The sequence below is a fragment of the Bidens hawaiensis genome, unplaced genomic scaffold (assembly GCF_021521415.1).
Source record: "Bidens hawaiensis isolate Kalapana, Puna unplaced genomic scaffold, B.hawaiensis_p1.1 tig00041832_1, whole genome shotgun sequence".
Classification (NCBI taxonomy): domain Eukaryota; kingdom Viridiplantae; phylum Streptophyta; class Magnoliopsida; order Asterales; family Asteraceae; genus Bidens; species Bidens hawaiensis.
The window spans coordinates 31,730-46,441 of NW_027497414.1; the positions used below are offsets into that span (position 1 = coordinate 31,730).

The 14,712-nt window shown below is 38.8% G+C and overlaps 1 protein-coding gene and 1 pseudogene across 2 annotated transcripts; one reads left to right on the forward strand and one right to left on the reverse strand.

Annotated features, from left to right (window-relative positions):
• Positions 1-843: 843 nt before the first annotated feature.
• Positions 844-4,670, forward strand: LOC143593206 (hydroxyproline O-galactosyltransferase GALT6-like; annotated as a pseudogene). The gene is made up of 5 exons (XR_013146062.1): positions 844-1,699; positions 2,583-2,818; positions 2,893-3,183; positions 3,279-3,656; positions 4,349-4,670. The product of XR_013146062.1 is annotated as a hydroxyproline O-galactosyltransferase GALT6-like (transcript).
• A 752-nt stretch (positions 4,671-5,422) lies between these two features.
• LOC143593207 (HIPL1 protein-like) lies at positions 5,423-8,448 on the reverse strand. The gene is made up of 7 exons (XM_077072907.1): positions 8,257-8,448; positions 8,011-8,168; positions 7,123-7,875; positions 6,810-7,020; positions 6,341-6,519; positions 6,015-6,256; positions 5,423-5,924 (listed from the first exon to the last, which is right to left on the reverse strand). The coding sequence occupies exons 1-7, from the start codon at positions 8,378-8,380 to the stop codon at positions 5,528-5,530; spliced, it is 2,064 nt and encodes a 687-aa protein (XP_076929022.1). The 5' UTR covers positions 8,381-8,448; the 3' UTR covers positions 5,423-5,527.
• Between the last annotated feature and the right edge of the window lie 6,264 nt (positions 8,449-14,712).

Sequence of the window (14,712 nt, forward strand, 5' to 3'; positions counted from 1 at the left end):
AGGTAATTAAATACATCTTGATAATGATGTTTATAATGTGGATATCATGCATGCCATTTTGTGAAGAGCACTATTATTTATCGTGTATAAATATATCGTTTACCTATACATGAGTTGATTTGAGTACTATTCATTATTTTATAAATGGGTCAGCTTTTGGTAATGTTCATCTTTTCATATGGGTCAAGTTTGGGTAATAGTCGCTCAAAAGTGTTTTAACCCTTTTACTTAAATCTCAATTAATATTGTGAGTAGAGTACTTATTCAAATGGATTTAATATTGCTTCTATCAAATGTGATATGATTGATAAGATTGTATTATGAAACAACAAATATTCAAATTTTTGTATGGACTTTGCATCATGGACTTATATTTGAATATTGCTTTTAAGCATTAGGTCTTAAATAAATATTTAAAAGTAGATAAGGGTTGCATGTCTATTCATTATAAGTTTTTATTTATTTAAGTGTAAATAAAGCATTGTTAAATATTTTTTATATTTATTTATTATAAGTTTTTATTATTTTAAAATGTTTGATACTTAGGCCCGTGTATCATGCGGGTTTATAACCTAATAATAATAATAAATCAAAACTTGTTGTTTGTTCCGGGCAGGCTACCAACCTGTTAAAGCTTCTTTCCCCCCACTTTCTTTCTCTCTCACACAAACACAAACACAAACTCAACCATCAAACCGCGTCCGTGGGGTTTAAACCTCTACAGACTACAGTTGTGGGGTTCATACTTCATACAGTTTCAAAATCACTTCAATTTTCAAACTGTCTTCAAACTCTTTTTCATGATTAAAGCAAATCATATTACCGTTACCTTTTCTTAAATAAATTCTTTTCTTCTTCATTTTCATTCTCAAAAAACCAAACATGAAGCGAACCAAGTTAGACTGGTCCATTCAATTCCTATCCATTTCACTTCTTTTATATTTACTCATTATCAGTTTAGAACTCCCATTCATATCAAACATACCCACCGACAAACTCTAGTTCGATCACAACATTAATCCAAACACAAACCCTCATGTTTTGGCTTTAGATAGTCAAGAAGAGTTACAACAAAAACAAGCCCCCGTTCGACCCATCAATGTCCCGTTAATCGCTCCGAAAACACCATCGAATTCGACCCGAAAGGTTAACAGTTTAAGTTTTGATTTGAATTTGAATAGTTCGAGTAATGAGTCTTTCGGGTTTGGGGATATTAAGAAATCAGCTAGTGAAGCTTTTTTATTTGGGAAAAAAGTTTGGGAAGAACTCGAATCGGGTCGAATTAACGGATTTGAAATTAAGTTACCCGAGAATCGGACCGAGAGTTGTCCGAATTCGATAGTGTTATTGGGTTCGGTGTTTAGGGACCAAGGGAGCGTTATTGTGCTTCCATGTGGGATGACATTGGGATCACAAGTGACGGTTGTGGGCCGGCCGAGGGAGGCTCGTGCAGAGTATGACCCGAAGATTTCGTTGTTGAAATCGGGGCAGTATTTGATGGTGTCTCAGTTTATGATGGTGTTGCAGGGTTTGAAGACGGTGGATGGCGAGGATCCGCCGAGGATTTTGCATTTTAACCCGAGGTTGAAAGGGGATTGGAGTGGGAAACCGGTGATTGAACAGAATACGTGTTATCGGATGCAGTGGGGATCCGCTCATCGGTGCGAAGGGTGGAAATCTCGGCCCGATGAAGAGACCGGTAAGCAGTTGTTATTATTATTATTGTTGTTGTTGTTGTTAGTATTAGGATGATACAGGATCAAATATATTTTATTCTTAACATTAAAACTGTGAGAACTAATTTGTTGTTATCATTAGGATTATTTTTATAGGTGTTTTCTGTTATTTTGTGTTCGTATTTGCTAATTTTTGATTATGAGGCGTTATAAGTATTTGATGATTTATATTTTGTTATTATTATTAGATATTTTTCTTTTGTTGTTATAAGTATTTGCTGGTATTTGCTGTTATTATTTTGTTCTTGATCTTGATTCCTTTGTTCTAATTTTTAGGTTTTTTTCTTTGTTGTTATAAATCATTATTATGTAGATTGGTATTGTAGTTGGTATTGTTTCTTGCGTTCCCGGCCCGATGAAGAGACCGGTAAGTGGTTGTTATTATTATTGTTCTTGTTGTTGTTGTTGTTAGTATTAGAATGATACAGGATCAAATACATTTTATTCTTAGCATGAAAACAGTGAGAACTAATTTGTTGTTATTATTAGGATTATTTTTATAGGTGTTTGCTGTTATTTTGTGTTCGTATTTGCTAATTTTCGATTATGAGGCGTTATAAGTATTTGCTGATTTATATTTTGTTGTTATTATTAGATATTTTTCTTTTGTTGTTATAAGTATTTGCTGGTATTTGCTTGTCAGTATTTTGTTCTTGATTTTGATTATTTTGTTGTAACTTTTAGGTTTTTTTCTTTGTTGTTATAAATCATTATTTATGTATATTGGTTTGTAGTTGGTATTGTTTCTTACGTTCTCATTTTTTTATAAATTAGTATTATTTCATACTAATTAGGATTAGTATGCATAATTAGATGATGGCTAGTTAAGTATTAGTGGTTTTGTAGTTGATGGTGAGGTGAAATGTGAAAAGTGGATTCGTGATGACGATGATCACACGGAGGAGAAAAAATCGAGCTGGTGGTTAAACCGGCTCATAGGTAGAACGAAGAAGACGGTGACGGTTGACTGGCCTTACCCTTTTGTAGAAGGGAAGCTATTTGTTTTAACGCTTAGTGCCGGATTAGAGGGTTATCATGTTAATGTCGATGGACGACATATTACTTCGTTTCCTTATCGAACGGTTAGAAAACATTTTGAATAACTTATATTTTAGAAATAAACATTTTTAATTGAAAACATTTGAGTTTGTTATAGGGCTTTGCGTTGGAAGCTGCTACGGGTTTGGCTTTGAACGGGGACATTGATGTGAATGCTGTTTTTGTGGCTTCGTTACCGTCAACACACCCAAGTTTTGCCCCTCATCGACACCTGGAAATGTCGGATAAATGGCGGGCCCCGCCTATTCCAGACGGGCCTGTTGATATGTTTATTGGTGTGTTATCAGCCGGGAATCATTTTTCTGAACGGATGGCGGTTAGGAAGTCTTGGATGCAGCATAGTCTTATTAAATCTTCACGTGTTGTTGCTCGTTTCTTTGTTGCATTGGTATGTGAAGACACAAATAACAAGTTTAACGTTTCATGTTGCTATTATTATTAATATTATTGTTCTTTTAACCTTAAACGAGTTGCGTTTTCCAGCATGGGAGAAAGGAAGTGAACATTGAGTTAAAGAAAGAGGCAGAATTCTTCGGGGACATTGTGATTGTGCCTTACATGGATAACTATGATCTTGTCGTGTTAAAAACCGTTGCAATATGTGAATACGGGCTAAGTTATGAAAAATGGTCTCGTTTTGTATGCTAACAGGTACTTAATATATATTTTTTTATTTTAAAAATTCAGGTTCGTACGGTATCTGCCAAATATATCATGAAGTGTGACGATGACACGTTTGTTAGAGTTGACTCATCTTTAAACGAAGCTAATAAAATAGGCGATGGCAAGAGCTTGTATATTGGAAACATGAATTATTATCATAAACCTTTACGAAGCGGTAAATGGTCCGCCACATATGAGGTATTAATACTACTCTTAGTTCTTTTAATCAATGTTGTAAAAGTAGGTTTACAAAGTCGAGTACTCACTGAGTACTCGCTACAAGGTATATCGCCAATGCGAGTTTCTTTAACTCCGCATAGTTACTAAGAATCGATCAAATGTGGTCAACCTCAGCCGGAATCGCATCTAGTCGGTGAACGTGAGCCGACTTTGACTTTTAAAAATAAAACATCATTCGTAAGAACAAATATCATTTTTTATTAATGATTAGCAATTTTTAGAATAATTTATTATATAAAAATGTATTTCTTTTATTTATATTGATATTCACTTATTTTCTTATAAATATTAGTAAACTTATGATATTTGACATATATATAATATTCAATAAATAATTTTCTTTATATTTATCATGTCCAAGTACTCTGAGTACACCCAACTCCCCAGTCAGCCGCCTAGGGTCCGCCTAAAGACTTTTGCAACCTAGCTTTTAATAAAACTTTTATTAAAAGCTAGGTTGCAAAAGTCGTTAGGCGGACCCTAGGCGGCTGATTGTGGCGTTTGGTGTACTCGGAATACTTGGACATGATAAATATAAAGAAAATTAATGGCCAGAAGTTTTATATTGTTAATGTTAATGTTAATGTTAATGTTATTACAAGAGATGATACACGTTTAAGATGATTTAAATATATTGTAAATGTTATCAGGAATGGCCCGAAGAAGATTATCCACCGTATGCAAACGGTCCCGGCTACATTATATCATCCGACGTTGCTGATTTCATTGCAACCGAATTTGAGGAACATAAACTGAAGCTATTCAAGATGGAAGATGTGAGTATGGGAATGTGGGTGGGACAATTTAACAGCACGAAACGTGTTGAATACGTGCATAATTCGAAGTTTTGTCAATTTGGTTGCGTGGAAGATTATTACACCGCACACTATCAATCTCCGAGACAAATGTTATGTATGTGGAACAAGTTACAGATTTATGGCCGCCCTCAATGCTGCAACATGAGATGACACCCACCGTGACAAAGTGTGGGCCGATCAACAAAAAAACGTGCTCGGTTTGGGATTCTTTAATTATTTTCGTTTTAAGTTCCCTTCTTTCTTAGATGGGTGTTTATTATTTCGATTATACATACCGTGTATGGGGAAGTTTTGGTACGGGTCGTTGTAATTTAATGTAGAACTTGTTGGATCTTAAATTAAGAAGTGCATCTTTCCCCTTGATGATCAACATGGGTAGTTTTAGTTAAGCGTCGGTCAAAATGCGCCGGGTTTGTTTATGTTGATTTAAAGTGTCTGCACTGGGATGGTTTTACCCGGTTTTAGGATGCTTAGGTGGTTGTTTTAGGCGATTTTGCCGTTAAGTTGGTTTTAGTGTGGTAATGATCTGGTAATGTTTTTGAGTTTATTTGTTGACTAGGTTTTCGATGTTTTTGAAGAATACGTGTTTTTCTGATGTAGCAGCTAACTAGACACGTTTTAAAGTGTTTATCGGGTCTCTTTATCGTGGATAAACTTAAAACACTGCGTGTTCAATATTCTAAGTTTTTGTTATTCAGGGGTTCTAATGGTCATAGGAAATTGTACTCGCTATAAGAAGTTCTAGTTCCGTCAATGATAAGATTTATAACATTTATACGTTTGGTCAGCGACAAATTTTATGTATTTTTAGAAAGTAAATGGTTTTTCAAGAGAAAATTAAGTTATATTACTTTCAAACATCAATATATGTATATTTCAACAATAAATATGAGACATCAGTTGAGGTCATAAACAAAAAAATTACAGAAAAATACTCAGAAAATTTGATGATAATTTACTTGATAATAATAATACATTAATACATGAGTGTAACATGTTACCATACAGCCTCTAAAAGCTCAACCCAATGAAAAGCAAGAGAAGCAACAACAGGCTCGTGCACGAATCCTTCAACGCGTTCGCACCAGAACCACTAGGAGAAGTTGGAGCCGGGGTCCCTGAACCCGCAGTCCTAGTTTCATATGCACACGTGTAACCACAACGGCTCGGAGGAACAACTCTATACACCCCACTAGAAGTTAACAAATACACATCCTTGTTATTATCTTGACCGAACGAAAAAAGATAACCCAATGCAGGTATCTCACTCCCGGGTACAAGATCACATGGGACCGGAGAATCCTTAGCGCAACCGAAAGTAATACCACTCGTTGTAAAGTTCCCGCTATTCACCGGTGTTTCAACCCCGGCCCACATATTATGCGCGTATAGATCTCCAAACAAGTAACTGAAAAACAAAAAACAATAACAAAAACCAACATTCAACATTTGACTTTGAAAGTCAAAACATTTGACCAAAAGTCAAACTTTAGTTTACCTTCCCTGCAAACACGGATCAGTTATGGACCGATAAAAGAACCCGCCTGTAATCGAAGCCGAGCCTTCGTTCTTGTTTACGTCCGAATGTTTATATCCCATAACCGAAAAAATAGGATTTATGGAGCTTGCAGATGTGTTTCCACCAGGAGTTCTTTCAGGAGTGTAAACAGTTGTTCCTTCATAAACACGCCATCCGTAGTTCCCGTTTTTAGTTATCGTATTCACTTCTTCGTATTCGTTCTTCAACAAATGAAGCAATATTAAGCGTTTTTTTTTTTTAAATGTAGTGTTGTTTGAATGAGAATGGTTTGAAATTTAAAATACCTGGCCTACATCTCCACACATGAAATAAGATGGTCTTTCTGAGTCAAAGCTGCAACGCCACGGGTTTTGTAATCCTAAGGCCCAGATTTCGGGCAGTAAATCATTGTCTTCGGTATACGGATTGTCACTCGGGATAGAATAGTTTCCCCATAACCCGAGGCTCGTGACTTCTGATTCACCTGGATTTAAAGTATTAAGTTTTGATGATCTGGAGTATGCAAATTGTATAGTTTGACTTTTGAGGTCAAACTGTTACTTCTGTTGACTCTAATCTGATGCTTTTTCATTATGAAATTTAATAAAAATTTATTTGTTTTTGCTTCATTTTTAACTTATGTTTTATGCTCTTTCTGAAATTTTACATAATTTTAAACTTTAAGAATTCAATTTGAAGTTAAAAGTTGGTCTATTTGACTTTAAAAGTCAACTGTACATGTTTATTAACTGTTGTGACTCATATTTGACTTACTAGGTATGTTATCAACATCAAATCTCATAATCTTGCCAAGCAATGACTTCTTGTTCTGCGCAAAATTATACGGATCACCCGCACCCCCATCCCCCATCATGAAATACAAGTACCCGTCCGGTCCAAACAGAATCTGTCCAGCGTGATGAGACGTGAATGGAAGTCCCATCGTAAATATCCTCCTCACTTCAACGGGCGAAGCCTTTGTAATCTTTAAAAAAAGAAGAAAAACAAAAAAACGTACCCAGTAAAATCCCACTGATAGACAGACCATTTATTAATATAAAAATCCATAAAAAGTAATAATACTTACTACGGAAGCGCGTGAGGATGACGTCACGTTAGCCGAGTATTCAGCCACCACACTCTGATACTGGCACGGCTGAGCTGGAGTATCCGACCCGAGCTTCGACGGATCACAATTCACGTCGGAGTTACACGCACACCGACCCGCGCAACTTGGCGTTTGCGTTTTATCGCAATTAAACGAAGCGAAAAAACGCCCGTTTTGCGCGAAATTCGGGTGCAAAGCGATCGACATCAACCCGAACTGAGTATCAAAATGAACCTCATCAGTCAAGTCAAGAAACGGGTTGGACTCGTCGAGATCCAACCCACGCCCAGACCCGAATTCCGGAATCGTAGCTAACCAAATTTGACCTTTCTGGTTCGAGAAAAACGCGCGGTTCGAACCATCAGTATGAGTCACCATATCCAAATAAGAGCCATTGGCTATCTTTTCCAAACACATACCGGTTGGGACCGATTTCGTGCTATTTGTAGTAATAGTCAAGCTCACTTTTTCGCCATCAAAACAAACCGAATCATTTACCCGAGGCCCGCCAATTACGTTACAAAATTCGGACCCCGATGGCCATATATCACTAAGTTTATTACTCGAATTCGACGACGAAAAAGGCGAATATTTTATAGATACATTTTGACATGTATCCCATACTTTTTCACAAAAACTGTTGTCATTTGAAACACTAGAGTTGCATAGGACAGGAACATGTGGTGCAACGGGTCGGGTCGTAAATAAGTCTGCTGAAAACGGGTCACATCGCTGAAGACGAACAAATGAAATAACAAATCTTTGTTAAACGTCTTTTTTAGAACGACATCTATATTATAAAAAAAATAGTTTGTGATACATAAAGACAGACGGACCCATAACAATAATATTAATATAAGTTTATACCGAGCAGAGGATGGATTTAAGGAGAGAAGCACAGGCAGGTTGAGATATGTTCAAGGAATCAAACTGTTTCTTTATGTTCGAGTCATCGGTCGAATCGCAGCATGAACTGCCATTGTAATTACAAAATAATAGTGGTGTCTTGGGTGTTAATGGTGCTTCTGTTACAATATTGTTACAATATACAAACAGTTCAATATTTGTTACATACAAAAGTATAATTATCAAAATTTAATAAAAACAACTTACTTGAATTTGTGCATAGTGGAAGTGAAAGAGCAGGGTTGATTATTAGTAGAAACAATGTTATACATAAGAAGATGTTTGCATTCATCATCATAATGTTGAACAATATCAAATGGTTATGAGACATTTGACTAGTGAATATTTGTTAAAGGAAACAGAAAGATAAAGATGGGATGGATGGGATGGTGATGGCATCAAAAGTTGAATCATGTAGGAGAGTTTATGGTTGACTTTTGCATTTATTCTTTGGTTGAATTTTGATATTTGGTAGTTGGTAATGGGATGGTTGCAAGATTTCTTACATTGTCTTGTTGACCATGGTGCTTCATTTATTAATTCAGGTATATTGGTTTTTATTGATTTTGATTATTATTTTTTAGTTACTGTCGGTTTTAATTACCGAATTAATTGTTGAATCATCTTTTAACGTATTTGTTTTTTATGGGTCATGACTAACAGTATCCTAACGTTATTTGCAAGTTGCTGGAAAACCTTTTTGCCCCAAAAACTCACAATTTTTTTGTGGGGAAGCGCAACACGAACATCAATGGCGGAGCTTATTGAGGGCCCGGGGTGGCCGGGTCCCCCTGTTTTTTTCACAGTAGTGTAAATTCATGCGTTTTTTACTGAAAATTTTAGCTCGGCCCCCTCGTGTATGAGTTTCTTAAATATATTTTGAGCCCCCCCCCCCTCCGGGAACTCGTATAAGCTTCGCCACTGATGACATCACTTGAACACCGCCACCACACCAACCAATTACTATCGCATGAGCACACCAACCGATTCCGACGATGGTTCTAGGGTTCCGGTGACCTCAATAATTGGGGTTTTTCTTCCTAAAGTTTCATTTCAAAGTTACAAAGATGTTTAAGACGAAAATGTTGAGTTTTCTGGAAAAAAATGTGAGTTTTCTGGCCAAAAACGTTTTTACGGCAACTTGCAACTAACGCCGTTAAAATTATGTTAGTCATGGACCGTTGGAAACAAATATGATAAAAGATGATAGTTGAGATATAAAATAATAATACACATTTATTTTATTTTGTCATAAAAGTTAAAACTATTTTTTCCTTAAACGACATTAAATCTGTCTACCGCAGAATTTGAACTTTTCAACCTTTAAAAAGGAAACATCTATTACATGCTAAGACATGTTAGAGTTGTTCTTATAAAAGACATGTTAAGTGATTGAAATTTTTGTCTTAATATGTAACATTTGGTTATGGATAAGACCGAAGGGTGTGGGGCTTCAACAGGGGCGCTAGAGCCCCTCCGCTCGCGTCCCTAGGCGCTAACACTAAACCACCAGGGGCGCTAGCGGGAAAAACAAGGCAGGCGTGAGCTGGTTAGCGGGAGAAGAGAGAGAGGAGGCACACCTTTTGATGTTTTTTGGACCGTTGGGGAGCCGAAAAAAACAAAAAAATATATATTCTCTATATAATTATACTCCATTTCACCCATTTTTATACCAAAACTTCAAACCTTCACCCAAAATCAATTCATCTTCTCAACTTTTTTTTAAAAAAAATGGCTGGAAATTGGTTCCCAAACCTTGATTCAGATTATCTTGACGACGATTTATGGTCGTCACCGCACCAACCGATGTTTTATTCGGAGCCGCAAGAATCATCCGGCTTTCAACCATCCAACACACAACCGTCTCCTAACTTTGTTGTTCCGGAGACACAAGAATCACAAGGTGAAGCTACGGGACCAAAAAGACGCGTCCACCGGAAAAAACCAGTTGCAACGGACGGGTCGGGACCGGCTTCGACTCCGAGGACGAAACGGAAAGCCACTCTGTGGTCATCGGATGAGAAGGAAGCCTTGTGTCGGGCTTGGATAGTCATTTCTAAGGATCGGCGTTGCGATAATTGTTTTAACGTTCTTAAAAAGATTTTTAATAAAAAAGTTAAATGGAAATCTAATTTATTTATTCATTTTGCAGCCGACTACCAACAGAGAAAGATTTTTTGGACAAAGGTTAGGGAGACGTTCTATGTAACACCCCGACCAAAGGCGGATTATACATCGGGGCGCCACATATTGTTTCATTACTCGTGACACTATTGGGTGTCAATATTTAATAAATACATTTATTCGCGCACGCGCAAGGTAAACACAAGATAACATAAATCATCATAAATCAATATATTATAAATCATAATATTCGAACAGCAAAAACTTGTCTTGATACATTTTAATCTAGGTCCAAAATAAAGAAAACTTCCTATGTGTCCATAAGCTCCAGAACAGCTACTGCAAACCTGAACATGTGTTAAAATAAACGTCAAACACTTGCGTGTTGGTGAGAAATCAAGTTTAATAGATAATAATAGATAACAATAAATCTGCGCGCAACACGTGTATGTCTGGTGTTTAACAAGGGTGCAATCAGATTGTGATCAAGCCTAAATAGATCATAGCTCATAGTTCATAGTTCAATCCGTGCTCCCAATTGAGCACAAAAACGAGAAAACATCTGTGCAAGTGTAAACAAAGAAAACCGTAAACGATAGGTCTCCCGTGTTCATCTAATGGATCCATGAAAACTGCGGAATAGGCCGAACAAAGCGGTTAATGATACACACATACAAATAAACAGCCAAGTAAACGTCCTCAACACATGGGATACGGCGCGACTAAAGTTCATAAACAAGTTTAAGACTCTAAGTTTGTACGAACACATGAACATCCCAAAACATTAAAAATAAAAAAGGGATTAGGTACGAGATTACTCACTTGATAAACGATGCGGTGTAAGATAAAGCAAGAACCAACTTTAAACAAGCACAAGTTAACCTATAAATAAAGATTATTGTTTTAATGATTTGTTTTAAGTCTTGATATAAGTTAGCATAATTAATAAGTAAATTATTATATATAATATATATATTACCGGAAAAGCAGGACAGAACAGGGAGGAAGACGGAGGCAGAGAGGGAGGCGGCAGAGAGAGCAAGGAGAACAGGAGAGATTAAGTGTTTTGTGTGTGTAGTGTTAGGAAAAATAATACTATTATTTATAGGGAAACCCTAGGAGACACAATCCCTAGAAAAGGGGAAAAGATCTCAAAAAGCAAAAGATTCCAAAAGCAAAAGATATCAAAAGATATGGCAGCAGGGAAAAAGAGAAAAAGCTGACAGGTTAACAGTAAAAAGGCATGGGCGGTTCAGAAAAAGGTACTGGTCAAGCATGGAAAAGCAGATCTCCAAAAGATAATGTCAGTCACTTTTTCTGCCAACCAATGGGGTTGGTACGCATGCTGCGCCAAAAGTGGCTTTTCAGACATAAAGCAGATTAGGTCAACAGCACAAAAGATAAGACAACACAAAAGCAACGGCTAGATTAAACAGAAGAAAACTCAAAGGGTTTAGCGCGAGAAGGCTCGAGCGCACGCGCGAGAGCGAATGCTGACAGAAGAAACCTTAGCGCGCCGCGGGAAGAACTATTATCCTTAGCGCGCCGCGGGAAGAATTACCATTCTTAGCGCGCCGCGGGAAGAACTACAATTCTTAGCGCGTCGCGGGAAGAACTACCGTTCTTAGCGCGCTGCGAGAAGAACTACAATTCTTAGCGCGCTGCGGGAACAGTTCGCCTCGCGTATCGCAGGAACAACTGGTCTTCGCGCAGGCTTCCTTGTAAGGGGTCTGGCGCGTGGAGCTGCGCAGACAACCTTAGGCGGGAAGGAACAAAGGACAAGCAAAGAGTTAGAAGAAAAAGAGGGAAACAAGGCGGAAAGAGAGAAGGAAGAGGGACGGGACGGTGGAAAGAAAGAGAGAGAAAGAGGCGGGAAGGAAAATATATTATTATTATTAAAAGTAAAATATAAGTATAAATAAATATTAAATCATAAAAGAAAGAGATCGGGTCAGAGAAACGGGTACCTGGGTCGGGTCGGATCGGGGCAGATGTCACAGTCTCCCCTACTTTAAGAAATTTCGTCCCGAAATTTATCTCGAAGTAGGTTGCGCAGAGAACAGGTGCGGGTACTTGATCTTCATTTGATCTTCCCTTTCCCATGTAAACTCGGCTCCGCGCTTGGACTCCCAGCGAACTTTCACGATAGGGATACGACTGCGCTTGGTTTGCTTAACCTCGCGATCCATAATCTCAACAGGCTTCTCAACGAAATGCATAGATTCATCAACTTGAACTTCATCAAGTGGAATGTGAAGGTTCTCGTCAGCTAAACACTTCTTGAGATTGGATACATGGAACGTTGGATGCACATTACTGAGCGCGGGCGGCAGGTCTAGTCTGTAGGCAACTTTTCCTACACGCGCGAGAATCTTGAATGGACCAACATAACGAGGAGCAAGCTTACCTTTCTTCCCAAAGCGGACAACACCCTTCCAGGGCGACACTTTGAGGAGAACAAGATCACCAACTTGAAATTCGAGAGGCTTCCGCCTACGATCTGCGTAACTCTTCTGTCGGCTTCTGGCAGTCAGCAGATGATCACGGATCTTGGCGATTTTATCGGTTGTCTCTTGAACAAGTTCGGGTCCTGTGATTTGAGTTTCACCCACTTCGCTCCAACAGATCGGGGAGCGGCACTTACGACCGTAAAGTGCTTCAAATGGGGCCATACCAATACTGGAATGATAGCTGTTATTATAAGAGAACTCAATCAAAGGCAGGTGTGAATCCCAATTACCTCCAAAATCAAGAACACAAGATCGGAGCATATCCTCAAGAGTTTGAATAGTTCGCTCAGACTGACCGTCAGTCTGAGGATGATATGCCGTACTCATGTCCAAGCGAGTTCCTAGCGCAGATTGGAGAGATTTCCAAAAGCGAGATATAAAACGGCCATCGCGATCGGATATGATGCTCAAAGGAGTACCATGGCGGCAGACAATCTCTTTGACATAAAGCTGCGCGAGCTGCTCAACACGGTAGTTTTCACGAATGGGCAGAAAGTGAGCAGACTTAGTCAAACGATCCACTATTACCCAAATGCTATCATGTTTGCTTGCTGTCAAAGGTAACTTGGTAATGAAGTCCATCGCTACACATTCCCATTTCCACGTAGGAATCTCTGGTTGTTCGAGCAAACCAGATGGGCGTTGGTGTTCAGCTTTTACCTTAGAACAAGTCAGGCATTTAGCTACAAACACAGCAATATCCTTCTTCATGCCGGGCCACCAATAAGTAATGCGCAAATCCTTGTACATCTTATCAGCGCCAGGATGAATAGAATACCGAGATTTGTGCGCTTCACTCAGGATATCAGCGCGAAGATTCTCATCAAAGGGAATCCAGATACGATTGAGATAGCAGAGAATTCCACCCAGATTAGGGACAAAATGCGCTTCCGCGCCACACGCTAACTCGGCGCGAAGGTTACCATTACTGATGGATGCGCGCTGCGCGTCACGAATACGCGATTCAAGGTTGCTTTGGATCGGCGCAAAGTGAAGATGCGTGCGCGGCAAGATACAGTTAAGCTGGCAGGGTTTTCGGCTGAGCGCATCGGCTACCACATTAGCCTTACCAGGATGATACCGGATCTCACAATCGTAATCGCTGATGAGTTCGTTCCATCGGCGTTGCCTCATGTTGAGTTCCTTTTGATCAAAGATATGCTGAAGGCTTTTATGGTCAGTGTAGAGGATGCACTTAGTACCATAAAGGTAGTGTCTCCAGATCTTCAAGGCAAAAACAACTGCACCAAGTTCGAGGTCGTGAGTTGTATAATTCTTTTCATGAACCTTAAGTTGCCTTGATGCGTAAGCGATAACCTTGCCTCGTTGCATAAGAACACAACCGAGACCTTGGTTGGAGGCATCGCAGTATACGACAAAATCATCATTACCCTCAGGTAGCGCAAGAACAGGAGCTTCACACAACAATCGCTTGAGCGATAGAAAGGCTTCTTCTTGCTTCGAGCCCCAAATATACGGTTTACCTTTGTGCGTTAGAGCTGTTAAAGGCAAAGCGATCTTCGAGAAGTTCGAAATGAAGCGCCGGTAATAACCAGCTAAGCCCAGAAAGGAACGGATCTCAGAAGGAGAGGATGGCGTAATCCAGTTCTTGATTGCTTCAATTTTGGATGGGTCGACATGAATACCCATCTTGTTAACAACATGACCAAGAAACTGTACTTCATCAGACCAGAATTCACACTTGGAAAGCTTAGCATAGAGTTGCTCAGCTCTAAGCTTTTGCAATACCAATCGGAGATGTTGCTCATGCTCGGCCTTGGTCTTAGAATACACCAGAACATCATCGATAAACACGATCACGAATTTATCCAAGAAAGGCCTACACACCCGATTCATTAGATCCATGAAAACGGAGGGTGCGTTGGTTAAACCGAAGGACATGACCAAGAATTCAAAATGGCCATAACGAGTTCGAAAAGCAGTCTTCGGAACATCTTCATCGCGGATGCGCAACTGGTGATAACCAGAGCGGAGATCAATCTTCGAGAAACAAGAGGCACCTTGGAGT